The sequence below is a fragment of the Cyclopterus lumpus genome, chromosome 5, assembly GCF_009769545.1.
Source record: "Cyclopterus lumpus isolate fCycLum1 chromosome 5, fCycLum1.pri, whole genome shotgun sequence".
Lineage (NCBI taxonomy): Eukaryota > Metazoa > Chordata > Actinopteri > Perciformes > Cyclopteridae > Cyclopterus > Cyclopterus lumpus.
Genome location: NC_046970.1, coordinates 1,765,001 through 1,789,109, shown reverse-complemented (window position 1 = coordinate 1,789,109; position 24,109 = coordinate 1,765,001). Strand labels below are relative to the sequence as shown.

General features: G+C 48.6%; 3 protein-coding genes across 6 annotated transcripts in view; 2 read left to right on the top strand and 1 right to left on the bottom strand.

Moving 5' to 3' along the window:
- The first annotated feature begins 2,571 nt into the window (after window positions 1–2,571).
- On the top strand, window positions 2,572–8,607 carry LOC117731408 (helicase SRCAP-like). Its single transcript, XM_034533753.1, has 3 exons — window positions 2,572–2,891; window positions 4,589–4,830; window positions 5,654–8,607. Exons 1-3 carry the CDS (start codon window positions 2,873–2,875, stop codon window positions 7,208–7,210), a joined length of 1,818 nt encoding a protein of 605 aa, XP_034389644.1. The 5' UTR covers window positions 2,572–2,872; the 3' UTR covers window positions 7,211–8,607.
- Window positions 8,608–9,572: 965 nt separating this feature from the next.
- On the bottom strand, window positions 9,573–13,385 carry LOC117731387 (myosin regulatory light polypeptide 9). The gene is made up of 4 exons (XM_034533717.1): window positions 13,294–13,385; window positions 10,949–11,176; window positions 10,557–10,718; window positions 9,573–10,482 (listed from the first exon to the last, which is right to left on the bottom strand). The coding sequence occupies exons 2-4, from the start codon at window positions 11,130–11,132 to the stop codon at window positions 10,307–10,309; spliced, it is 522 nt and encodes a 173-aa protein (XP_034389608.1). The 5' UTR covers window positions 11,133–11,176; window positions 13,294–13,385; the 3' UTR covers window positions 9,573–10,306.
- A 1,661-nt stretch (window positions 13,386–15,046) lies between these two features.
- The window catches only part of LOC117730772 (phosphatidate phosphatase LPIN2-like), a 10,284-nt gene continuing 1,221 nt past the window's right edge, over window positions 15,047–24,109 (top strand). The window contains exons 1-19 of one of the 4 annotated variants that reach the window (XM_034532743.1): window positions 15,047–15,113; window positions 17,578–17,785; window positions 17,883–17,978; window positions 18,072–18,340; window positions 18,440–18,550; window positions 18,738–18,846; window positions 18,936–19,581; window positions 19,679–19,772; window positions 19,860–20,047; window positions 20,173–20,266; window positions 20,396–20,465; window positions 20,796–20,888; window positions 21,102–21,160; window positions 21,770–21,920; window positions 22,020–22,168; window positions 22,278–22,364; window positions 22,793–22,945; window positions 23,233–23,347; window positions 23,699–23,802. In XM_034532743.1, coding sequence (XP_034388634.1) covers window positions 17,594–17,785; window positions 17,883–17,978; window positions 18,072–18,340; window positions 18,440–18,550; window positions 18,738–18,846; window positions 18,936–19,581; window positions 19,679–19,772; window positions 19,860–20,047; window positions 20,173–20,266; window positions 20,396–20,465; window positions 20,796–20,888; window positions 21,102–21,160; window positions 21,770–21,920; window positions 22,020–22,168; window positions 22,278–22,364; window positions 22,793–22,945; window positions 23,233–23,347; window positions 23,699–23,802 — 2,780 coding nt within the window. In that variant the 5' untranslated portion in view covers window positions 15,047–15,113; window positions 17,578–17,593. The other 3 variants (XM_034532744.1, XM_034532742.1, XM_034532745.1) reach the window with 3 other exon arrangements.

Genomic DNA, 24,109 nt, shown 5'->3' with positions numbered 1-24,109 from the left:
CTTGATTTGATTTGTGACTGCCAGGAAAAAAAAAGTGGTCTGACAACGTGACGAGTTGTTTCTCCTGAACTAAGCCGTGGTTTCGATGGCGGGTGTCTCGGAAAAAAAACAACTAAACATGTTGACACATGTTGATGACCTTAATGTCGGTATTGAATATTCAGTCTTAAGATGAGTCGTATAACGTAGCTCGAAGGCAATACGTTGCCACATCTCTTTTCTCATCCTCAACCACTGCCAGAATATTTTTTAACATTTAACACCTTCGTCATAACATATTATTTCCTTTTTCCTTCCCATTTGCCACATTATCCGGGGGCCCGAACCCGGCTGTCTGTCACCCGTCCTCACACAAGACCCGGCGGATCAAACGCAATGTGGCGTCCCGAGTACGCTGAGGGAAGGAGGGAAGGGGGGAGGAGGGAAGGAGGGAATGAGGGAATGAGGGAAGGAAGGAGGGAATGAGGGAAGGAGGGAAGCAGGGAAGGAGGGAATGAGGGAATGAGGGAAGGAGGGAAGGAGGGAGGAGGGAAGGAGGGAAGGAGGGAAGGAGGGAAGCAGGGAAGGAGGGAAGGAGGGAAGCAGGGAAGGAGGGAAGGACCGTCACAAACTTTTTCCAGCCGGTGAAACTTGGAATGTGTAAAATGCCAAGAGATGTCAGTGACACACCTTAAGAGAGAAAAGGAGAGCTCATGCATTTAAAGAGGCTTCCCTCGAATACACACACGGACCACCTCGGCCTGCCTCCAGGTCGGGTTATCTGGGATCCGCTTGCTGCTGCAGAACCGTTAACTTGAGGGTGATGACGGGACCCCCGTGTTGGTTTGATGGGTTTTAAAGTCCAAACTGCATTTGCTCTTCAGTGCTTCTATTCAGCTTCAATCGCAATAGTTATCATTCATAAATGCAAGAAGAAGAAAACGTACAATGTTTAAGCAAGAGTAATACAATTGTTTAAACGTGGCTGTGGTCCAAATTGTACCACATCTGTGAGACCAATGTACCTTCTTTTATTTTTCACTTTTCCTCCCTCTAAAAATGAGTCTGACATCACAGCGTATTTAAAGTTTAGCTTCCCTTTTGGACATTGTTTTGTTTCTGCATTCCAGGACGGAGAACATATATAGACGGTGTAATCCCAGTGAGAGTATACCTCAACTGGGAGAGCACCAGTGAATCCACTCCCATACTGTAGTCCAAAGGCCTGCTTGCAAAACAACAAGCACATTAGCATCTGTGCTTTGTTCCTTTTGAGGGCATAAAGGGGTGAGGGGCAGAGCTCACACCACAAGGGAGGATATAGCAAAAAAGTGTCTGTAAAAATACTAGAACATATATTTTATGAAGCGCTTATTTGAAAGAATATAGGATGTGTTCAGTATTATACTCTCTAGGCTGTTTCAGGGGTTGAGACACAGTTGTGAATGAGAGGGTGTGCTGTCACTAGACTCTGGTAAACATTTAAAGTATATGTGCAATACTGAGTAAAAGGGTTCTTTGATATTACAATTAAACTAATAATCTTGCATTTCTCCCCATCTGTGCTTCTTAAAGTTGTCTTCTGTAAATAGACCGGACTGGAAATCGTCATCTTTTACAATGCTGTAGATCTATTTATACTATTTCAAGGTTGTTCTAATGTATAATGGAGAGAACGTAACATTCAATAAAATGCACACGATACTTTCTCAAAAAGTCCATCCGGGCTGTGTGTGTGTTTTTACTGTCGCAGCAACATGTTTCAGAGATGCAGTGCTGTTATATTTGTTGTTATTGTTTTGAAAACCTGCTCAATTTCAATTATATAGCTTTAAATCTGTGTCAATATTCCTCCTTTTATTTGCTTTTTCTTTCCAGCCTCAGGGGTGTATATGTGAACGCACGACACGGGTCGGTTTCCTCCGGTAGAGTTTGCACTTTCTTTTTTTATTTATTTTCTGAGCTCACTCCCGCTCCTTGGCCCGTGGGGGGGGGGGGTCTCCCGGAGGATCCTCCCGGTCCACACCAGCCCTCACCGGCCTGGACTCAAAGCTACTGTCGCCATGACTCCGGGCGGCGCGGGGCCCAAATAACTTGCGCCCAATTGCGTTACGAGCCGGTCCAGCGCGGTGCCCCGTTCGACGCGATGCACGTTTCTGATTTATGTAACCGGAACATTTGGAACATTTGGCCTCAACGTGACGTCAAGCTCGTGTCGCCGTCTCCCGCTCGCGTGGGAGGGACCCGACCTGCGCGAGCGGTTCCCAAAACGAGCGTCGGCGGCTCCGTTCACGCGCGTGGACGTCGCGGATGTAACGGGAGGACTCGAACGGCGTCGAGAAAGCGACATTGTTTCAACGAGCCGCGGCGCTTTGAATGAAATGGTTCCCCCCCCCGTCAGTCACAATTACGCGCAGCCCGTCTGCTGTCTGGCGGAGCGCGCTGATTGGCTAACGGCTGCCCCCGGAGGCGCGAGGGAGGCCCGCGATTGGCCGACAGCTGTTGAGGAGGCGGGATCATTTCAGCTGCGACTGTCAAGATTGGTAAAAAAAAAAAAAAAAAAAAAGAAAGACAAAAAAAAAAAAAAAGCTGGCGCTGCGTGCGTGCAGGTAAAAAGGAACAAGCGACACAAAACCGAAAACGTTCGTCTCGGTGGAGCGCGAGGGCTGCGATGGAGACAGAGAAGCCGTTCCGTGCGACAGAAACCCCAAAGCGACGCGTTTGAAGTCGGCGGAGAGAAAGAAGAAAAAAAGGAAAAGAAAAGCGCAACACCTTCGGCTTCTTGGGAGAAAAGTGCCGTTGTGTCACCCACCGCTCGGGCTCGCGGGGCACACGCTTTGTACGGCGAGCAACTTGGACAGCTGCGTGTTTTCAAGCGAGCCATCAACAAAGAATGAAAGCGTTCAAACGAGGTGAGCGGCGCCCGCATCGTGTTGTCGTCTCTGACCGCGGCCATGCGCTCTTCACGAGCCACAAAGTGCCTGTCCGCGTGCCCGCCGTTGTTACCCCGGGTATGCGGGGCTTTTTGTGTGTGTGTGTGTGTTGTTGTTGCTCCCATTTGGAGGGGACGGCTAGCCCGCTAGTTATCTCTGGAGGCGGGCATGGTGTCCATCTGGCGGCGTGACATGCGGGGAGGCTGCGCCGTGCTGCCTGCCCCCTTTGTGCGCTCCAGATGGCTAATTTACCGAGTAGCTCGGTTCGCCTTCCTCCAATGTAACATTTAGGATTTACTCCAGAAAGGTTTTTAAAAATGTAAACGATTTAGTGCTCGTGTGTTTGTGTGTGTGTCGCTTCCCTCGTGAGCGTGACGTTCCCACTCAGACAAAGCGAGCGAGCCGCGGCTCCAAAGTTGATGTTTTGGCGTGTAACGCGACTAACGGGCAGATTCAACGTGTCGGGGGAAGTTAGTTCGGCCACGGTGGAGCTCTTCGGCCTCACTTTGTACCGGGAGGGGAGGTGTGACGGCCGTGGGACGGGACACGGAGCTGCGGCTGCTGATGTGACACAATGTACGAGCGGGGTTGCGTGTGATGAGGCAATGCAACTTTGTTGTGGGCCACAGAGTTGCTGTGAGACGTCAACGCGTGCATGTGGTTAATGAACGGGAGACAGTACGTTCACACCCGTTGAGACTTAATCTGATTATTTAAATCTGACACCCTACATTTCAGAGTTTGAACAAAGGTGTTTGGTCAATATGACTAAAATCTATATTTTTTTTGACAAATGTGTGTAAAATCACATTTCTAAAGTGCTGTCTAGTGCAACGAGCCATGTTTCATGGTTGCATCCTATCAGGCGGCACACTTAATAAACTAATGTTTAACCAATTGTGGTTTTGTTGTTCATTAATTGGTACCACAAATGACAAATCAGTTCCATTAAAACATTTATTAAATCAAGAGCTCTCACACATTATGTGTAGGTTCTAGGGGAAGCTCATTCACAGAAATCAGGGGGAAATACACTAAATGTGTAAATTTAACCCCCACTTTCCTAACTTGGTTTTTAGGACCCTCGTTGTCGAGGAATGCAGAATTCAAAAGATTTAGTCAACTACCCCGGCAGTACTGAGAGCCAAAGTGTCATGAGGTGAAAACAGCCTCCTTTGCATGGTCAATAGGTTCCTGAGCCACTGGCTACTGTGATGTTGATATGCACACAATCTTCTTTGTGAAGACAGGCGCTGCCCCGGGGGTCAGGTTTCACCCCAGCCCCAGAGAAAGACATTCACTGCATTTTGTGGCCCACCCCTGGGATCAGGCATGCTCCATTTTGAGGGGAGATTCTCTCCAGTGGCCAACCACAGACTGCCACAAAAAAAAATCCCACAACAAAGTTCAAGCCTCAAAGCCATCGTTTTGAATTTGCTCCGACCGCCATCCTCACTTTTTTTTAAAATTGGGTTAAATGTGGAGGTTAAAAGGAACTTGAGTTTTGTGCACTTGCTCACTGCTTAGTGCCAAATCAGTGAAAACCACTTCTGGAGTTTGCAAAAAGTCTCTCTGCAGACTATACAGCCAATAATAATAATAATAATAATAACATGGTGACACATGCTGAGCAACACACAGGACTAACTACCAATGACTACCTTTTTTTTCCTCAGCTCTGGAAGAAGAGCATCGCCCGGAGCAGGAGCACTCCTCCGCCGTGTCGGACAGCGATGACGGCTCCCCGCTCGACCTGTCGGGAAGGGGTCTCTTTGGGAAGCGCCGTCGCCGCGGCAACCTGCCGAAGGAGGCGGTGCAGACTCTGCGTAGCTGGCTGTACGAGCACCGCTTCAACGCCTACCCGTCGGAGCAGGAGAAGCTCAGTCTGTCAGGCCAGACCAACCTCTCTGTGCTGCAGGTGAGGAGCAGATTTATGTATTTCCATTTGTTTCACAGGAGCGCGGCTGTAGTTTGCGTTACGGCTGCTTTCATACTGAATATAATATAATTTTTTTTACTGCACAGAAGTGGGTGGTATATCATTTAAATTATTACACAATCTGCACATCCAAATAAATATTAGTCATTTATCACAGTTAAGTTTGATGCTGCGCACAAGAAAGGGAGTACAAACATGACACCCTTTTACATGCATTTTTACCAACACTGAACCAGTGGAGGCAAAACAACAATCGGATGGTATTTCCACACAGCTGCTGAGACTGAGCTCTTCCCAGCCTTCCCGTTTCACTCCACTGCGTCAGAAGTAGACGTTTCCTCTTTCCCCCTCGACACTCGCAGGCGTGCACAAACAGACAGGCGGCATTAAAGATTACCGCGAGGCAGCGGCAGAGTTCCTTGTTATGTAGTCAGTTCACTGGAATGCCTTTTGGCCGGCTTCTCTGTGGCTCAGCATATTTGAGCTCAGACCTTCATTATTGCCAGCTGTCTGAGTGAGGGGCTCTCGCCGCTGTCTGTCTCCCTCGTGTGGGAGGCTGCACCACTAGAGGGGGCAAGTCAGGCCTCGTGTACAGAAAAATGTGTAGGTGGTTCTTAACAATCACAGGTCGTAGATCAATTTTTTTGATCTTGAACGGTTGAGTTATGCATCCGCCTTATTAAAAAAATATTCTTTCATAAAAAAAATATTTCTGAGTGAAAAGCCTTTTAAAATAAAAAATTACAGTAAAACATGCACGTTTCAGTTATGTTCATGCCAAAGTTTCTTCCTCTTTTCCCAGATCTGCAACTGGTTCATCAACGCACGTCGCCGCCTCCTCCCCGACCTGCTGCGCAAGGACGGCAAAGATCCCACAAAGTTCACCATCTCCCGCAAGGTCGGCGGCAAAAGTGAAGTCCACTCGACTAACGGAGGCGGAGCCAGCTCGCCGGAAAGCAACTCCTCCACCGGCTCGTCTCAACAGCGGCCGTCCGTCATCCGCTCGGCCCCGACGCTGGACCTCAGCCTTCTCGGGAGCACGGCGACGGCGATTCTGACCGGAGCGGGCTACCCCGGGAGGGAAGGGTCGGTCCAGGCGCTGATGAGGCTGGACACTCAAAGTCTGCTGAGGGAGGCGGAGGAACAGGGGGCGAGCATGGTTTGTCTCACCGGCACAACGATGGCAGCCAGCCCCAGCAGCGGGCTCTTCAACACGCCTCCCCCGACTCCTCCCGAGCTGTTCCCCGCCCAGGACTTCAGCGACTTGAGGCTCCTGGTCGACGCTGCTCTGCAAAGGGCGGCGGAGCAGGAGAACCTGAAGAGGCTCCAGGAGAGCCAGAGCAGACCCGCGGAGGCTGTAAAGACTGAACTCGTGGAGGCAAAGTGTAGCGCTTACAGCGGTGACCTGGGACCCACGCCGCCTCCAGAAGACAGCCAACAGGTCATGGATCCTTCCAGGGTGCAGAGTCTGATGGAGAAGGCTATGGCTGTCCCAGTGTCAGCTGTGACTTCAGGAAAGGATCCAGTGCCTCTGTCTTTAGCAGCTTCTGTACCGGTCCCTGCTCCAGTCTTGGTCTCAGCCCCGAGGCTCTCTCCTCTCCTGATGAATAAAGTAATCTGGAGCCCCTTGGAGAAGGACACTGCCAGAGCCTCCAGCCCGAACCAGCCTCAGCTCATCCCAGCCCATCTGCCTCTTGTAGTGCCAGCGTCTGCCCCAGTTTTGGGACTGCAGAGTTCCCCGAAACCAGCAGCTGCTGCTGGAGCCGTCAGCCCGGCGTCATCGCCTGCTCCGGCCTCCAGCTCGGTTCCAGCTCCACTGCCGTTCTCTTTGCCGTCGGCAGTGCTTGTCCCAGCCACGAGTCCTGCCTCCGTCACCGCTCCTAGCCAGGCTTACTCCCAGACTGTCGCGCTTGTTCCAGCCGCTCCACCTCCAGCCGTCGCCTCTTTCACAGAGCCCAGAGTAGTCTCACTTTACCTGCCGTTCCACAAGTTCCCAGTCAGCGTTCCCTGCCCGTCGCCCGATTCAGCCGCGTTGTCTCCGGGCCCGGTTCACAGCCCGGTCTTTACGTCAACGCAAACTCCAGCTCCTCTGACCGCCTCGGCCCAGATATCCTCCTCTACGCCAACGATGATGCCTCTTCTGGGCCTCACTGCTCCCCTTCAGCCTTCCTCCTCCTCCTCCTCCTCCTCCTCCACCTCCACCAGCAGTAACAGGAATTCTGCAGTGGTGCCCAGCGTTTGGAGCATGGTCCACGCCGATACCAGGCAACCCAGTTCTCTCCAAGGGGTGAAGACCCCCATCACCACAGTGTGGGGCCCGCAGCACAGCCTGCACACAGTGAGTGAAGCTGTTAACTAGGAGCCCAAAGTTGCCACCTTTTCACATGTATATCTATATATCTGGGAGGAGAGAAGCCGAACATTCCTGCTGGCTGGACAACACTGTATATAGGAGAATGTATCTTCATCACAAGTCCCCCCTTCTGTCATTAACGCCTGCAGAGCACAGATCAGACGTATGAACTGGGACAAACGACAGGTGTTATAGAGACGTTTATGGTTTAAATATGTCCTCGATGGAGGCACCTGCTGGTAAGAACCCCTTTTTTGTTATATCTTAAAAGGAAACATTCCTCGGCGCAGAGTAATTGAGTATTGTACAGTTTTTCTTTGATGCCGTTTGTCTTTTCTACATTACAATTTACAAACGAGGCGGAAATATCCCTTAATTGTACAAAAATGTCGATTGGTGTCATTTTCAGGACCAGCAGTAGCAGTACTAGACTTTATTGAATGTACACGATGCATAGATCCCATTGGCTAGGCTGCCTGTCATCCGTTCCCCTCCAGGATTAAAAAAAGGAGGAACATGAATAGTGTTTTTCCTCCACGCTCAGCGACAACGCCGTCGACCTCGAAGCATTTAGTCTCACGCTTTACATTTCCCTCTTATTTTTTCTTTCTTCTTTTCCTTGGAAATGACCAGAAGGGGAATTGATTGTACTGCAGCGAGCCTGATTGAATGACTCGATGTGTCTGTCTCTCCCCCCCCCCCCCTTTCCTCCTGCCTTTTTATAGCTAAGGAGATTCATTGTCATCTCAACCTTTCAACGCTCTCAAGCGCCACGTGTCTCTTTGTTTGCCGTGTTTCTGCTGAAAGTGAAGCGGTTCTGTCCGTTACTTTGTGCATCCCGGATCGGTTGTGTTTGAGTTTCAGGGATTGTTGTTGTTGTTGTTGTTGGGGGGGATGAAAGGGAGAGGGTCACATTGGATCTGTTACAGAAATCCATTTGAGCAGCGAGGCGGTCTGACGACATCGAGCTCCCGGGCTGAAACGGCGTTTCCCTTTTTTTATTATTTGTGGCGCAAAACACTTTAAATATGGGATCCTCTTATTTGGGGAATAGATGCATGATCCATATCTCCCTGTCGATTTTTAGGGCATTATGATTTGTTTCAGGTGTTTTCAAACCTGAACGTCTCGCCAGGGAAAAGATGAATTGATGCGTTTAGCAGATGTAGCAGATGTACTGAAATAGCTGAAATTTTGAAGTTTTCTTTTCTTTTTCCCGGGGGGGGGGGGGGACAGCATAAAAATATCCGTTATTCCTCGATGGTGCTTTCCACCTGTGTTTAGAAATGGTTTCTTTAGAGTTGCTCATCACTCACAGAGCTGTAGTTTCCATGAAACTGTCTTCGCATCAACAACTCAAATATATATATATATATATATATATATATATATATATATATATATATATATATATATTAATTATTATTATTATTTTTTCTGGCGGTGAAAAAGGTCCCATGTGAATAATACCGTAGCAGGATTGTGCATCACATCGTCAGTGCTGTCATGGTTACCGGTGTCTAGTGCACGGCGGTGGGGTCAGGTGTTGGGCCAGAGGACCGCCACCTGATCATAAACCATCTCCTCTCATTCCCACTCAGCTGTGTCCTCCTCGACGGAAGTGTTTTTACTTGTTTTCTGCTCGTTGTTTCTGTTACAGGTACTCGGACTGCATTTATACCTCAATTTACACAGGTTATGTCAGGCTTGGGTCATATGTAGAATACTAAGTATTAAAGTAATATTTTTATTGTTCACATACTACATCACGCCACTGTGACAACACCTTGATCAGTTGAGATATACTGGAAATGGCTGGCTAAAGATTAGGCAGGCTGGTTTTTTTGGGTTGTTTTTTTAGCAATGTTTATATGTGATTTTAGATGCGACACTCCGATCAGACAATGTGATGATGCATGTAAATATTTCCAGTCACTTTTTTTTTTTCATGTTTTGTATTGGCATGGACTTTATCTCAAACTATGTAGTTTTCTTTACAGCCAAAATGTTTTTCCTAGTTCATGTGAATCATGACCGACCGTTGGCAGTGCGACTGGCTGCTGTGCCTTAAACCTACGACTGAGGGACTAATAGCCCTTTTTATATATTAAAAAAAAAACTTCTCAATAGTCTGTGCAATATATGCCTTAAACTTTAAATGTGTTTTTTTTGTATAAGCATTTCAAAGAAATAAAAGTTCAGTTTTTCATAAACGCTATTCAATTCTTTTGTTGCCTATTAAAGTTTATTTTGATTTAATTTTGGGAAAAACTCAAACTTTAAAACTGCTTTTCACAGGAGGATCCTGGTGTGCAAAAACATTCAAACTAATCTTTAATATTTTTACTTGCATTTCTTTTTCCTCCGAGCATCAATTGAAAAAAACATGGGTGATGTCATAATGTGCACCAATCAGGATTTATCAAATATCTGAATATGTTCCACTATGAGTGTCGTGAACATTTAAAACAACGTGTCCAAGTTGGTGCATTCATGGTTCCACGTAAACCTCAAACTCGTCAAGGATGATGAAACCACGTGAGGAAGTAGACACTTATTTGAAAAACATGGTTTCTGCTAACATGAATAAACTTGAATCATTCAAACCTGAATTCCTTCAACACAAACTTACCTGATCCTTCAACGAAGCTCTACTAAACTAGTTTATCAAGCAGAAGCACTTTTAATGAGCACAATCAGAACGATCAGATTTATTTTTTTGTCACAGGGAAACAAATATTACTGATATGGAGACGAGGTGCAGCGCTTGTGCAGGTGTGGTAGCTGATTGGCAGGTAAGAGGTAAACACAGCTGGTACTGTGTGTGGCACTGAGCACACACACACACACGATGTTCTGCTGCATCTCAAACGTCCAACTCGCAGTCCGTGAAGCCACAAGAGACTTGTAGCTACGAGATGCAAACGCACCTCTTATGGTGACCGTCAAAAACATTTCTGTGGATCCCAAAATGAACCCCGACCTTTAAATAAACACGTTTACATCTGAATGACTTCAACACAACGGACACTTTGGCTCTTTTAAAGAGAGACTGATCCCGTGTCTGAAGGTCGGGACTCGGGCTCGGACTGAGGGCGCCTCCTACTCGTCGTCCTTGTCCTTGGCGCCGTGTTTGAGGATGCGCGTGAACTCGCCGTAGTTGAAGTTGCCCTTGCTGTCGATGGGCGCCTCGCGGAACAGCTCGTCCACCTCTTCGTCCGAGAAGCGGTCGCCCATGGTGGTCAGCAGCTCCCTCAGATGGTCCTCGTGGAGCACACCTGGGACACAGACCCCCCCCCCCCGTTAAGCCTCCAGAACGCGGCCACGGCATTGTGCGTTCACGCCGACTCACCGGACCCCTCCTCGTCGAAGCAGGCGAAGGCGTTGCGGATGACGTCCTCGGGGTCGGTTCCGTTGAGCCGCTCTCCGAACATGGTGAGGAACATGGTGAAGTTGATGGGCCCCGGGGCCTCGCTCATCATCCCCTCCAGGTATTCGTCAGAGGGGCTCTTACCTGAGGACCAAACACACCTGTTGCATGCATCCTCTTCACCTCGGGACGACAACACCATGAGGTTCTAGAAGAACCCTGCTGCTATACACAGTGATCAACTTAGAACGAATTAAGAATGCAAGACACGTGTGTGTGTGTGTGTGTGTGTATATATATATATATATCATACGAATGTTCACATGTCCTTTAAAAGCAGTGTGAGAGTTATGATTAGAAGGGAGAAGATGTACCCAGAGAGGCCAGCATGTCGTGCAGGTCCTCCTTGTCGATGAACCCGTCTCGGTTCTGGTCGATCATGTTGAACGCCTCCTTGAACTCCTGGATCTGAGACTGGTCGAACATGGCGAAGACGTTGGAGGTGGCCCTCTGAGGCCGCTTCTTGGTGGTCTTTCCCTTGGCGCGCTTGCTCGACATGGTGGCGTCCGGGTCTGGGTCTGGGTCCGGGTCCGGGTCTGGGTCTGGGCACATTCAAAAAGGCATGACTCGTGGATTAGATTCTGGGATAGAATGGCGTGGGGTTATTGGTGGTTGCCACAGTTTGTCATAAACGCTCATTTCAGATTGAAATAAATCTTATGTATATTTTACAGATGTGAATCCACGGGGCTCGTCTAGAGTCTTCTTCTCTTTGACCCCCTCTGAATGTGGGATACAGTGATGGTGTGAAAACGACACACTGCAGCTAACTTCAGATCCTTCCAGAATTAGACCTGTCACTCATGTTCAGGTCCGCAAGGATTTGCTGTGTGTGTGTGTGTGTGTGTGTGTGTGTGTGTATTATGATTGCATTGTACCCAGTGGGAAATGGCAGGCAGGAGGGAGCAGGTGAACGTGCCAATTAGTCGCGTATGAGTTATGACGTTGTGCCGCTGAGGTGAAGATCATTTATTCAGGTGTGAGGTTGCACACGCTTTCCTGACATGCAATGTTTAGTTTACAGTCTTTAATTTACACCTTGAAAATTACATCATTTAGCACATTTTACATTTCACAGATGCAGAAGTATGTGCATAATATTTTGCTCTCAAAATACGGTGGAAACGGAAAATCCCTCAAATAAACACGAGCTTTGTTATGATAAGACAGATAATAGAAGAAAAAAAATATATATATAAACGTTAAGATGTGATGTCCCATGTAAATACTCTCGTCAGGTGGTTACAATGGTCGGCTTAATTTACGATAATTTAAATAAATAAACAATTGATATAACATGCCATGTGTGTATTGGAATAAATTATATCAAACGATATCATGTCTCCAACATGTGAACCAATTTCTGTACTTTAGATTTCTACATTGTATACAGTAAAGGCCACACAACACTTATTAATAACTCTTTCCTGTCCTATATTCACCAAATATGAAAGTGCTTGAGTCCTCAAACGTCGCGTCAGCTGTTCCTGTTGCTATGACGAGCGTTGACTATCAATTCATCTCAAATCTTTCCCCGAGTATAGAGACGTTTCTTTCTCTGTTGGTCTCTATACAAATTAATGCAAAAGAATTGTAACGTGTTTTTTGCCAATGCAAATTATGATGACCAGCCGGCTCTGTCCCGAGTTTATAAACACACACACACACACACACACACACACACACACACACACACACACACACACACACACATCCATTCTCCTTTTAACATTTACAGAGGAAGCTGCAAACAAAACCGCCTCGAGCTCCAACGTCAGGTTTCTGGGACCAGAGGAATCCCACCGTCTCAGGAGGGTTCTGGTTCCTGCAGAGGCCCAGAGTCCGTCTCAAGCCGGAGGGATTTCTTTGACCCCCGTGTGAAGGAGTTAACAACCTGACGTCCAGGTGCTGGAGCAGCAGCAGCAATGCTCTGCATTCTGCACACAGAGCGAATCAACGAGGATTCACAAAGAGGCCGAGAACAAATAGTTTTGGGACGCGCCCCCTAAAATTGAATTTGTTCCCTGTGCTGCACAGATCCTCTGAACCCTTTCATCCAGTGGGAAGACAAAGCTTCTCTGTCCCTTCAGCCAGCGAGAACACACACACACACACACACACACTCTGATACCACCACACAGTCAGCCTGTCATCCTTCACTCTGACTCCCGGCCTCGCAGGTCACCACAACTCAAGTGAAGACTGAAACGCCGACAGTCAGGAATTCCAAAAACAAACAGACAGTGAGGTGGAAGTCTGTGTGTTGAAGTGGATGTGTGTGTGTGTGTGTGTGTGTGTGTGTGTATGTGTGTGTGTGTGTGTCTGTGTCTGTGGATGAGATCTAAATGGGTCACCTGCATTCATAAATTCCTGTCTCATGTGCCGTAGTGATGAGATACATGCAGAACATTTCCCCTGCATACACAAACACTAAAAGGTGAACTCTCTCTTCATGTTAATCAACAGATGGAAAAAAAACATGATTGTAACTCATCATCATGATAACTTTGTAACTTTATCAAACCGTTTGTGTAACTCTATCCTCTCTACCTCACTCTCACCGCTGAGCTCTTACACATGTAAAGGAAAACACATCAAATATGATCTTGTCAACACTTTGAATGCATGATAATGTGGTGAAACCAGCTTTCTTCCTCACCTTGGCTTCAGGTAGAAGTGTCTGGAAGTCCCTCACACTCCTTTTGTCTCAGTCCAGCGCAGCAGTGCGAGGGGGGAAGCAGGCAGCCCTCCTGGAAAGTTTGTTTAAAGAATCAGGCCCCGCCCCCCTTTCTGCCCCCAGCCAATGGGCAGGGCGGCCCGTCCCGTACAAAGACACGCAGGGGCCAGGCCGTTTCTCCATACAAGGCAGAAGAATGCACGCGCTGCAGCGCGAGGATGTTTGGGGGGAAAGGCAGAAATGACAGGAACTCCGACAGGGCGGCCTTATTTAGAGAGAAGAAGAAGGACACACACGTGGAGGCCGCAGGGAGAGCGCTGTGAGCAGAGGCAGAGCCGGGCTGCAGCCGGTGTTTGTGTTGCAGGGCTGTGGCTCTCCTTAAATAGGCAATTATTCACAGGAGGAAAAGGTGCACTGATATCATTATTTTACGTTAAGATAAATGTTAAGATATTGGGGACCTAGAATATATTCGCATGTACAATCTTCATCTCCTTAATTGTGCATAATGTTAATCACAAGAGTAGCGCATGTTTTGGGTTGGATGCTTACTTTAAATGCAAATAAAAAAATATATATATATTTTGTTTGCAACCCCATTGCCCTTTCTATTCTTTTATCCATTTTATATATAACGCATACACAAATGTGTTTTTTTTATTTTATTGTAAAACTACCATTTAATAAATGGTAGTTTTGCTGTGATGGTCAAGCCTTCTGCTCATTGGACATTTTATTTACAATCTTCCTATAACTCTGTGCTTGTGTCCGAGTGTGCGTTCTAAGAATATATATTAAATATATATATTTGTTTAAAAACAATAAAACATCATCTGTTTGTTTAAGCAATGCAGACTACGCACATTTTAGTAAAGAAATTAGAGTAGTGACAAGTTAATTATTGTTATTTTATTGAGTGGAAATAAAGGAAATATAGATACGGAGGCGTCTCGGTGCAGCCACGCCCTCTGCTGGGCCACACGAGTTATCAATGACGTTGTGAGGCACACACACACACACACACACGCAGTGTATATGCCTAATGATTTTCACAGTTAAGAAACGTGTCATCTCTTGCTGTCTGTCATGCATGCTGTTCGTTGCTCACAGAGTTAAATGAGGTCAATCCGCAGATAATGCAGAGCAACGTGCATTATGCAGCATGCTTTTTGAACCCTCTTCACGGATATTTATACACGCAGCTTTACTTTATGCCTTTTTATTTGAACCAAATTGTGTCTGCTTTTGCACCCGGAGCTCCTGTGCACCACCAGGGGGGGGGGGGGCACACCTGTGGATCCACCGGATGGAGAAGCAGCTCAACATCATCATCTACGTCTGCTGGGATCAGAGGAGGCCCTGTTGCCTGCTGTCTGGTCGAGCTGCGCAACATGTGCCAGACTGGCCCACAGTCTGCCACAAGTGCCCGTTTAGTTCACTCTCAGACATGCGCACTTCATCAGGTAATCTGAAGGCACCTCCGAGTAATGTTCTGGATGCATCATGGGTCATGTTCTCCAACTCGTGCAGCCAAAACCAACATGTGTCGGATACAACTATGTTCATGTCATTTTTTAAATAAATGGTACAATATCATGATTACTTGTTTATTCCTTATCTCAAGAATATACCGGCTTTTGTTTACAAATGAACGCGAGAGGCGGGGCGTGTGTTTTTTTTCTTTTCCAGACTGCCCATTGGCTATTGGGAGTGTTTTGGCGTTTGTGTCGCGCGCATGCGCAGTGTACAAGGAAGCGTCGCGGACGGCTGTTATTCTCTCAACCGGACAAGCGACGCGGAAGGTAATCTCCCCTCTCCGGTCTTCCCCGTGACGTGTCCCACGGGCGCAGGAGATGAACGGGTCCGACTTTAGTCCGGTTTTAACTTCTACTTGTTGCTGTTTACGAGTTCCGGTCCCGTACCCGCGGGGGGGGGGTTGCGCAACACACCGACAAGTCAAAGCGGTTGCGGAAGTTATTTTGCGTTCGTGGCTTCGTCTCGTGATGCAGTTTACGGAAACACACGAGTTTAACTTCTTATTTAGAATGTTGAGGGAACCCCGGACATGTGTGTCTCTCTCTCTCTTTACAAGACTTCCACCAAGAGAGGGATGGGGACACAAGTCACGTGATCAACGGTCAAAGGTCATTAACTGACTCTCCACACTTGGCTTGTTATGAACATTTGGAAACTCCAAATCAAGAGTCTATTGGCATGTGTGAAAATTATCACATTTCGGTAAAGCGTTGAGGTGTTTGAGCAACAAAAAAAAGGTCATACTTTATCACTTCAGGATTTAATTTATAAAAGGAATATCTTTCATTTTTAGACGCGCACTATTTTATGACATTTCATACACAAAACCTTTTAATCGGTTAATTAAAAAAGAGAATATATCCATTAATTGGTGGCGAAGACGCTCCCATTAACGACACTGCCTGTGCAGCCTATCCTCATCAGTGAAGATTGGCGTGCCGGTTTACACCTGAGGGACCACGACGCGTGTTTGACTACATCACAACTGACATCCTGCTGCACGCTTTGACGTCATCGGTTCTTAACCCGCTCCGTCGGCCGCCTGCTGCCCCGCATGTGGCCATTGTCGACCGCAGGCTTTTGTTCCTCCGACTTTCTAAATGCAGCTGACCTGGCAGTTTCACTCCAAATCAAATTCAGATAGCGAGGTCTGGGCACGGCAAGAGGTAACGCGCATCCGAACGCCGTGAGCCACAGCACTGCTGATCGGCTGCGTCTCCTCTCCCATCGGCGTCAGTGACGGCCACCAACTGTCTGCTGGAGCCCCTCCCAGGCCCCCCTTCGCCTGTGGGGGGTCTCCAGTGTTGGTAGAGCACGCCTGCTGGAGAGTCGCTGGCGGCCTAGAGAGCTGTGGTCAAGCCCAGAAACTCTGGTGTGTGTGTGTGTGTGTGTGTGTGTGTGTGTGTGTGTGTGTGTGTGTGTGCACGCGTTTGAATAGCCTGTCTGGAACTGTTCAGAAACTGCTGGTGTGCAGTGCAAGTGTGGAAGTATGAATGTGGTTTGACAGGAGGGTGTGTGTGTGCTGGGGAAAGTGTGTGAGCTGGAGGAAGCATCGGTGTGTGTGTGTGTGACTGAATATACGAGGACCTGGTCCCTGCACCCTTCACTGTGGGTAAGACCTGGTCCCTGCACCCTTCACTGTGGGTAAGACCTGGTCCCTGCACCCTTCACTGTGGGTAAGACCTGGTCCCTGCACCCTTCACTGTGGGTAAGACCTGGTCCCTGCACCCTTCACTGTGGGTAAGACCTGGTCCCTGCACCCTTCACTGTGGGTAAGACCTGGTCCCTGCACCCTTCACTGTGGGTAAGACCTGGTCCCTGCACCCTTCACCTGGTGGGGATGTGGACGGGTGGGATTCATTGTGCAGGTTATTGGTTGGGTGTTAAGAACATCGTGCGGCTCAGTTGAGTCTTGACAGATTTGTCAACAAAAGCTTCACAAAGGTAGAATTTATTTCCACGCTGTGGAATCTCTAACAATATGTGCAATGTCTCTCTTTGTTTAGGGCTAAATTAGTGAAGCTCACCACCTTACAAGGTAGTACGCTGTTCTAGTATTTCTTTGTCCTGCAGTGTTGATTCTTTCTAGACCCGATGTGATGTTTTGACTTCTTGACTTCCGGAAGCTGCTTGTTGTCTCTGTACACAAAGGGAGGACTCATATCGGTCTGATAAAGTAACTTTGGTAAATTGTCCAGAATGGGGGTCCTCGGGGGCTCCTGGTCCTGCATTAGTCATACCGGGTGTGCAGTGAACCGGTTTCTCATAACCACCACGATAATGGCTCCAGTGGTTCCTGTTGTCTTGTGGTGACTAACACTTAGATAAGTGTCTTCGTGTCGACCTTTGGCCCAATAATCGTGACGGAGATCCGGTTCCAAAGGTGAACGTGGTTTAAAAAGGTTAGAAATGCCCCCCCATGCAGTCATTCGAGGGACGCCCTTCGGTTGGAGCAGGTTTGAAGGTTTCTTGGCCCAAAACTCTGTGATATGTGAATTTAAGATTGGTTATATCACTCGGCAACAGGGAAGTGCGCTGATTGAAGCATTTTAACACTAAATGTAGAACACGCTGCATATGTGGTCTTGAATGCCACCTGCTTTGGGAAGTTCTGATTCTTTGATATATTAACTCTGAATGGCCAGACATTGTGAAGAAAAAGGCTGAAGCACTGATGACCCCCCCCTGACCTCGACTGTTCTCACGTCCTGTTTTGATTTCCTCCTTCAGTGTCCAGTCCCGAACCATGAACATCGTGGGCCAGTTCGCGGAGACCGTGTTTGTGACGGTGAAGGAGCTGTACCGCGGCCTCAACCCCGCCACCCTCACGGGGGGCATCGACGTCATCGTGGTGCGGCAGCCGGACGGGTCCTTCCAGTGCTCGCCGTTCCACGTCCGCTTCGGCAAGCTGGGCGTGCTGCGCTCCAAGGAGAAGATCGTCAGTGCTTTTCCTTTTTAAAAAAAAAAAAAAAGAAGTTTCTTAAATGTTTCTTCCTGTGACACGTGCACGCATATGCCTGTGATTTTTGTTTTAGGTGGACATCGAGATAAATGGCGAGTCGGTCGACCTGCACATGAAGCTGGGGGACAACGGCGAAGCTTTCTTTGTGGAGGAAAATGAAAACAAGGAGGTGAGACGACCAGTATCTCCATTTTTTTTTTTGGGGGGAACGTTGCATCAGTTTGGGGCCGTCTGTTATCTTTTTCCTCTTGGTCGCCCTCAGTCCCAGGTCCCATCCCATCTGTGCACCTCCCCGATCCCTCTGGAGGACCCCGAGGAGCTCGAGGAGATCCCCGAGGGGTCCTCCGTCGCCGGGTCTGGCGCCCGCAGGAAGAAGCGGCGTCGTAAGCGCATGCGCTCCGACACTCACCTGAGAGAAGAGGCCGGCTCCTCGTCGGACGAGAGAGAACGAGAGAAGGAGTGGGAGAGAGAGAGCGACGCGGCCGGCCGGGAGAGTCCGGCCAAAGAGTCGCTCACAGCGCTGCAGATGAGGTCAGTGGTTAAAGACGAGAGCTTCAGCCACAGGCGGTGCGGTTAGGGTTCACGCCGTTAGCACGGTAGCTTAAATGTGTCTTCTTGCATATGTTAAAGTAAATCCGTGTACTACTCGCTGTCCGAGGAGCCGGCCGAGGAGCTGGGGGCCTCGCAGACCAGAGACACTCCTCATCCCCACTCGGCTGGAGAGCAGTCGACCTCGGAAAGGTGAGGAAGGTTCACCTTTTCTTTTTTCTTTTTTTTTTTTAAAGATGGATGCATCGATTTCTTCGTTTGCGTTGAGCCGCTTCATTGTGGACCGTTTGAGAAGCGGTGCCAGTTGTCACTCTGAATTATTCAGTGGATTGATCTTTCGCTCTCTGACTCCCGACCTCATCGCTCTCCTTCGCAGCAGTGTGTTCCCCAGCCGGCCTTCCTCTCCGAAGAGCGACTCGGAGCTCATGGTTAAACCCCAAGAGTCCTCTGGGCCTCAGATGCAGTGGAACTGGGGAGGTTTTCCCATGGTATGGCCACCCACCCACACACACACACACTTTTACTGCCTACCCACGCTGTGGTAATGCTACTGATGCCTCGATGTTCTCCCGAACAGCTGTGTCAGTCTGAGAGGACGCCCATGGACTTGCCGCACTTCTCCCCTTCCGGCAGGTCTCACTTCTGCACCATTGAGAGACAGGACTCCTTTGACCGGGGCTTTGAGCCCGTAATCAGATGTGGCAGAGTGGGCAGTGTAACGGTGGTCCGGCCCCAGCCCAGGACTCAGTCCCTAGACCTATCTAGCCACACGACGCTAACCTCCCCTATATCTGGGGGGGGGAACCCTCACGCGTCCACTTCCACCCCCGGTGACCTCTCCAAGTCTTGTGCGACCCGGGCACTAGAGTCCACTTTACGGGAAGAGGAGACTCCTCTAACTAACGGCACGGAGCATCTCGCCAGCAAAGAGAGCACAATCGCTGTTGAGCATATCGGAGCCGTGAGCGAACCGAACGAGGCACAAGGTCCGCGCAGCACAGAGGCGTCGGATCCACAACCGCAGGGGGAACCGGGGCCCGCCAGTGGTGGCCCCGTCAGCGAGGGGGACAGTGGGATCGACCCGTGTGCTGAGGGCGGGGAGGAGGACGGTGGACCGGGAGGGGCTGAAGGCTCGGCGGGAGGCTCACCGACCCTCAAGACAGAGGAGTTGGCGAGCTCCTCTGAGGCGTCCTCCAAAGTGGAACAACAGGACAAGAAGAAAGGTTTTTTTTTTTTAAATAAATGTTAAGCTCTCTCGTTTATGTCGTTTGAAATGTGTTTTTAAATAATTCCGTTTTCGTCGATGTCATTCTGTCGCAGGCAAACGCAATCACCACCTGGGGCCGACTGACATTTACCTGGATGATCTGACCACGTTGGAGCCGGAGGTGGCTGCACTCTACTTCCCCAAGAGGTACAAATCACTGGCAGCTCAATGAACCGAGTCAATGAGCCAACAGTCCTGCGTTGCTCTCTCTGACTGCTCTTTGTCGGGTGGCAGTGAGTCGGAGGGGGCGTCTCCGCCCGGGGCCGAGCAGGGCTCCTGCTCCGGGAGCCAGTCGCCTCAGTCGGTGGGCAGCGGCGCCATGGACAGCGGCACCGAGTACCTGTCCGACTCCGCCTCCTACAACATGGACATCAGCATGTCCCTCTGCGGACAGGAGGGGGACACCAGCCAAATCACCAAAGGCAAGCGAGGGCGAGTGCACGCTGGCGGTCCGTGTGTGTGTGTGTGTGTGTGTGTGTGTGTGTGTTGGGGTATCGAGGAGTGGGCGGGGTCTCAGCCGTCGTGTTGCTTTTTGTCGTTGATGCAGAAAAGTTCACGGAGCACATTGTGACGTACCAGGACTTCGCCAGCAACCCGGAGATCATCGAGGATCCGAGTCTCGTGATCTGCATCAACTCAAAGTGAGACTAGATATTAAATATTGATTTGTTCACGTTGTAAAATGAGTTGTGTCTCTGTGCACGTATTTATTTACCAGGATGTTCTTGTATGGTCATTTATTGGTCATGGTCACTCATTTAATTTCCCAGCTATTATAACTGGGCAGTGGCGGCTCCGATGGTCTTGTGCATGACGACCTTCCAGAAAAGCCTTCCCAAGGTATTGTATTGTTTCTCCACCAGAACTCAATCATTGCAATTGATTATGCTTCCTTTTATTTCTAGTTACACACCCATTACATTACATTACATTTCATGTCATTTAGCTGACGCTTTTATCCAAAGCGACTTACAATAAGTGAATTAAACCATGAGTCCAAACTCAGAACAACAAGAATCAAGCAAGTACACAAATTAGTTATTAATATATCGATTTGACGAGTTAACAGCACAAGACCGTAGTTTGCTGCACTATCTAAATATCGGCACTGCCTGGTATGTGTGTTCGTGTGTGTGTGCGTGTGCGTGTGTGTGTGTGTGTGTCTCATAGAGCACGATAGAGCGGCTGGTGAAGGACAAGATGCCCAAAAAGTCTGGACGCTGGTGGTTCTCCTGGAGGAAACGGGACATGGACCGTAACCAGGTACGTGCTCGTTGGTTATCCATCGAGTCGTGTTGGTGCGCCTGCAACAAAAGACATGCAACACGTGTGCACCGGCAATGACTGCGTGCAATAATCTCCATTGCATAACTAGGTGGTTGTTGTTGTGCTCTGTCCATGAGAAGAATAATGGTGGTGGAGATGGACGCGCCTGAAGGGTTATGTACCTGATGATGTAATCTCCTGGCTTTTCAGCAGAAGAACTCAAAAGAGGGGCAGGGCGAGTCACTGGCAAGTGAAGCGAACGCAGTAAAGTAAGTCCACTCTGAGAAAGGTTCTGACCCGACTTCATAAGCCGGACGCATGCGGTGCGATTTCAGCTGGAATCCGGTCCCGCTGACCCACAGCTGTTCTCTGAGCTGGAGTGGACTTCAGGACATTCAAGCTTATTGCCGGACGGATGAATACCATGACGTGTTTTATCGTCTTTATTTGGCCTAATTGTAGCTCCATTCGCTTCCTTTGAATGTCAAATTAAGAATGTTATCGGGACTTCGTATCACGAATACTGAATTACTGAAATGGTCTCAGCTCCTTGTCTGTCAGGCATTTGTTACTTTCGTCTATTAATAATTATCATTATTAGATTTTGTCTAAATTCAAACTGCCAACATCTAGTTTACCTTTACGCCACCAGAGTGCGCCAAAGCTCTGTCCACTTAGTACATTATTCAATACATATTCTTTAAATCAATTGCCATGAAACTCAGCTATGATTAAAATCAAAGACAACCAATCAATTATGCAGATCGCCATGTTTTGTTTTTTTTGGTCAGTGTTTGTCAATAACCATCAATAAATCTGCTGTGACAGAGACATGTAACCCGGACAAGAGGTGTTGATTGTATTTGTTGTTTGTCCAGAGCCACGCTGGACGACATCGACAGTGACGAGGTGGCGGGCCTCGGCCGCAAAGCCATGATTCCCTCCAGCCTTTCCATAGAGACCCTGAACGCCACTCAGTGCATCACCCAGATGTACCGCAAATCACTACGCCTGACCTCTAAACAGATCGTAAGACACACACACACACACACACACACACACACACACACACACACATCTTACTCTGCTGTCTAATGCATGACTTCCTCTCTCCCTCCTCACAACCAGGAGCACCTAAACCTGCGTGAAGGAGCCAACAAAGTGGTTTTCAGCGTGACCACGCAGTACCAAGGCACCTGTCGCTGTGAGGCTGCCATCTACCTGTGGAACTGGGACGACCACGTCATCATATCGGACATCGATGGCACCATCACCAAGTAAAAGGCCTTTCCTTGCATGCGACGGTGCACAATTCATAGGCACCGATCACTGTGAAAGATGGAAGTATGAAACATTGTTTGAGCCTCCGTTGTCTGTCACCTGCAGGTCTGATGCTCTGGGTCATATTCTACCTCAGTTTGGAAAAGACTGGACGCACAAAGGCATCGCCAAACTCTACCACAAAATACACCAGTATGTGAAGTTCCTTCCGTCAGCAGTGTTTCCAGTTACTGAAGCTCCACAGGCATTACTCGCACCATAACGAGCCAAAACCAATATAACGTATCCGCTGCTGGTGATTTCATCCTGATGTCATTCCAGTTGCAGCTTGAGTGCCTCATCTGCATTGCCAGATGTTTCCCTGCTTGTCTCCGTTTTCAAACGCCTTAAAATGCTCTCAGCTGTTCGGTTAATTGGAGAAAAAAAAAAGAAAAAAGATTGAATTCTGTCTTTTAATCTTTTTGTTGCACATATCCGAGGAAACGGGATGCAGCACAACTGTGTTGTTGAAAGCTTAACGCTGTAGATTCACTCGCTCATAAAGCAGAAGTGGAAAACGCTTTTCTGAGTTGGTTTTAGTAAACTAAAATGCTGAAATGGTTGCTTCTTTCCCTTTGCAGAAATGGCTATAAGTTCCTGTATTGTTCGGCGCGGGCCATCGGCATGGCTGCCATCACTAAGGACTACCTTCAGTGGGTCAATGACAAAGGCATCGTCCTCCCTCAAGGCCCCGTGCTGTTGGCTCCCAGCAGCCTCTTTTCCGCACTTCACAGGTAACAAAGTAATTCCACTACGGAGCTACTTCCCAGACGGTGTCCTGCTAATAATACACCAGAGTGTTCATTAATTTAATGTAAGATATAACTGAGATGATAACTGACCACAGCTCTCTGAGAACGTGCGGTTGAAGTCTGATGAATGAACACAATGTCCTGCTGCCCTCTAGTGGCCGCTCCTCTGCATAACTCGCCGTATGAGCTCCATGAACGTGTGCAAGAAGACCAACACTTGGAACGGATGTAAACTCTTGACCGTGAACTGTGTGTCCTGACTTGTGCAGAGAGGTTATTGAGAAGAAGCCGGAGGTGTTTAAAATCGCCTGCCTGAGCGACATCAAGGACCTGTTCACCGCGCAGAGGAAGCCCTTCTACGCGGCCTTCGGCAACAGGACCAACGTAAGCGGCGCTGCAGACGGGCTCTTTATTGCAGCAGTAATAACCCTCAGCAACGCGGTCTCGGGTTTCCAGGTGCTGCGTTGCTTTATTTGGCTGCGGCACATACACCTTGGGGGGGGGGGGGGACGTAACCACGAGCAACCACGCCTGTTAAAAGGACAAATCCACGTGTTTTTAGACAGAAATGTGAAATTTAAAGTCTGCGGTTTGCTTGTTGGAGATCAGTTAAACACTGGCTCGTGTTGTGTGATTATGGATCAGTGCTACGACAGCCAAACAATGTTTTTAGTGCACATGGACCCTGCAGCGGTCAAAGTTAACCGCATTGGTCTGCCGCCTCTCATTTTGCAGGACGCGTTTGCCTATAAGCAGGTCGGGGTGCCGGATACCAGGGTATTCACCGTCAACCCCAAAGGAGAGCTCATCCAGGAGAGGACGAAAGTCAGCAAGTCCTCGTAAGTGTGCAGCAGAACACGGATGTGAAATGACCATTTGTCTTTTTTTGAATGAATGGGCGGACGGAGCCGGCCGTCTTTAGTCTTTTTATGCCGACTGAGTGTTGAGAGCTGGTTGAATTCTCTGAACACGGAGGACCGGTGTTCCAATGCAAGGGAACCCTGGAGCATCCTTTACGAAAGACGGGAGATGACGCCGTCCCAAAGGTCATCGTGAAGGCAACTTTTTTTAAAGTGACGCACGTCAGCTGTTGCTTCATGACATGACCTCACTGAGCAGAGCCGTTGTCTTTTCCTAAGTCCTTAA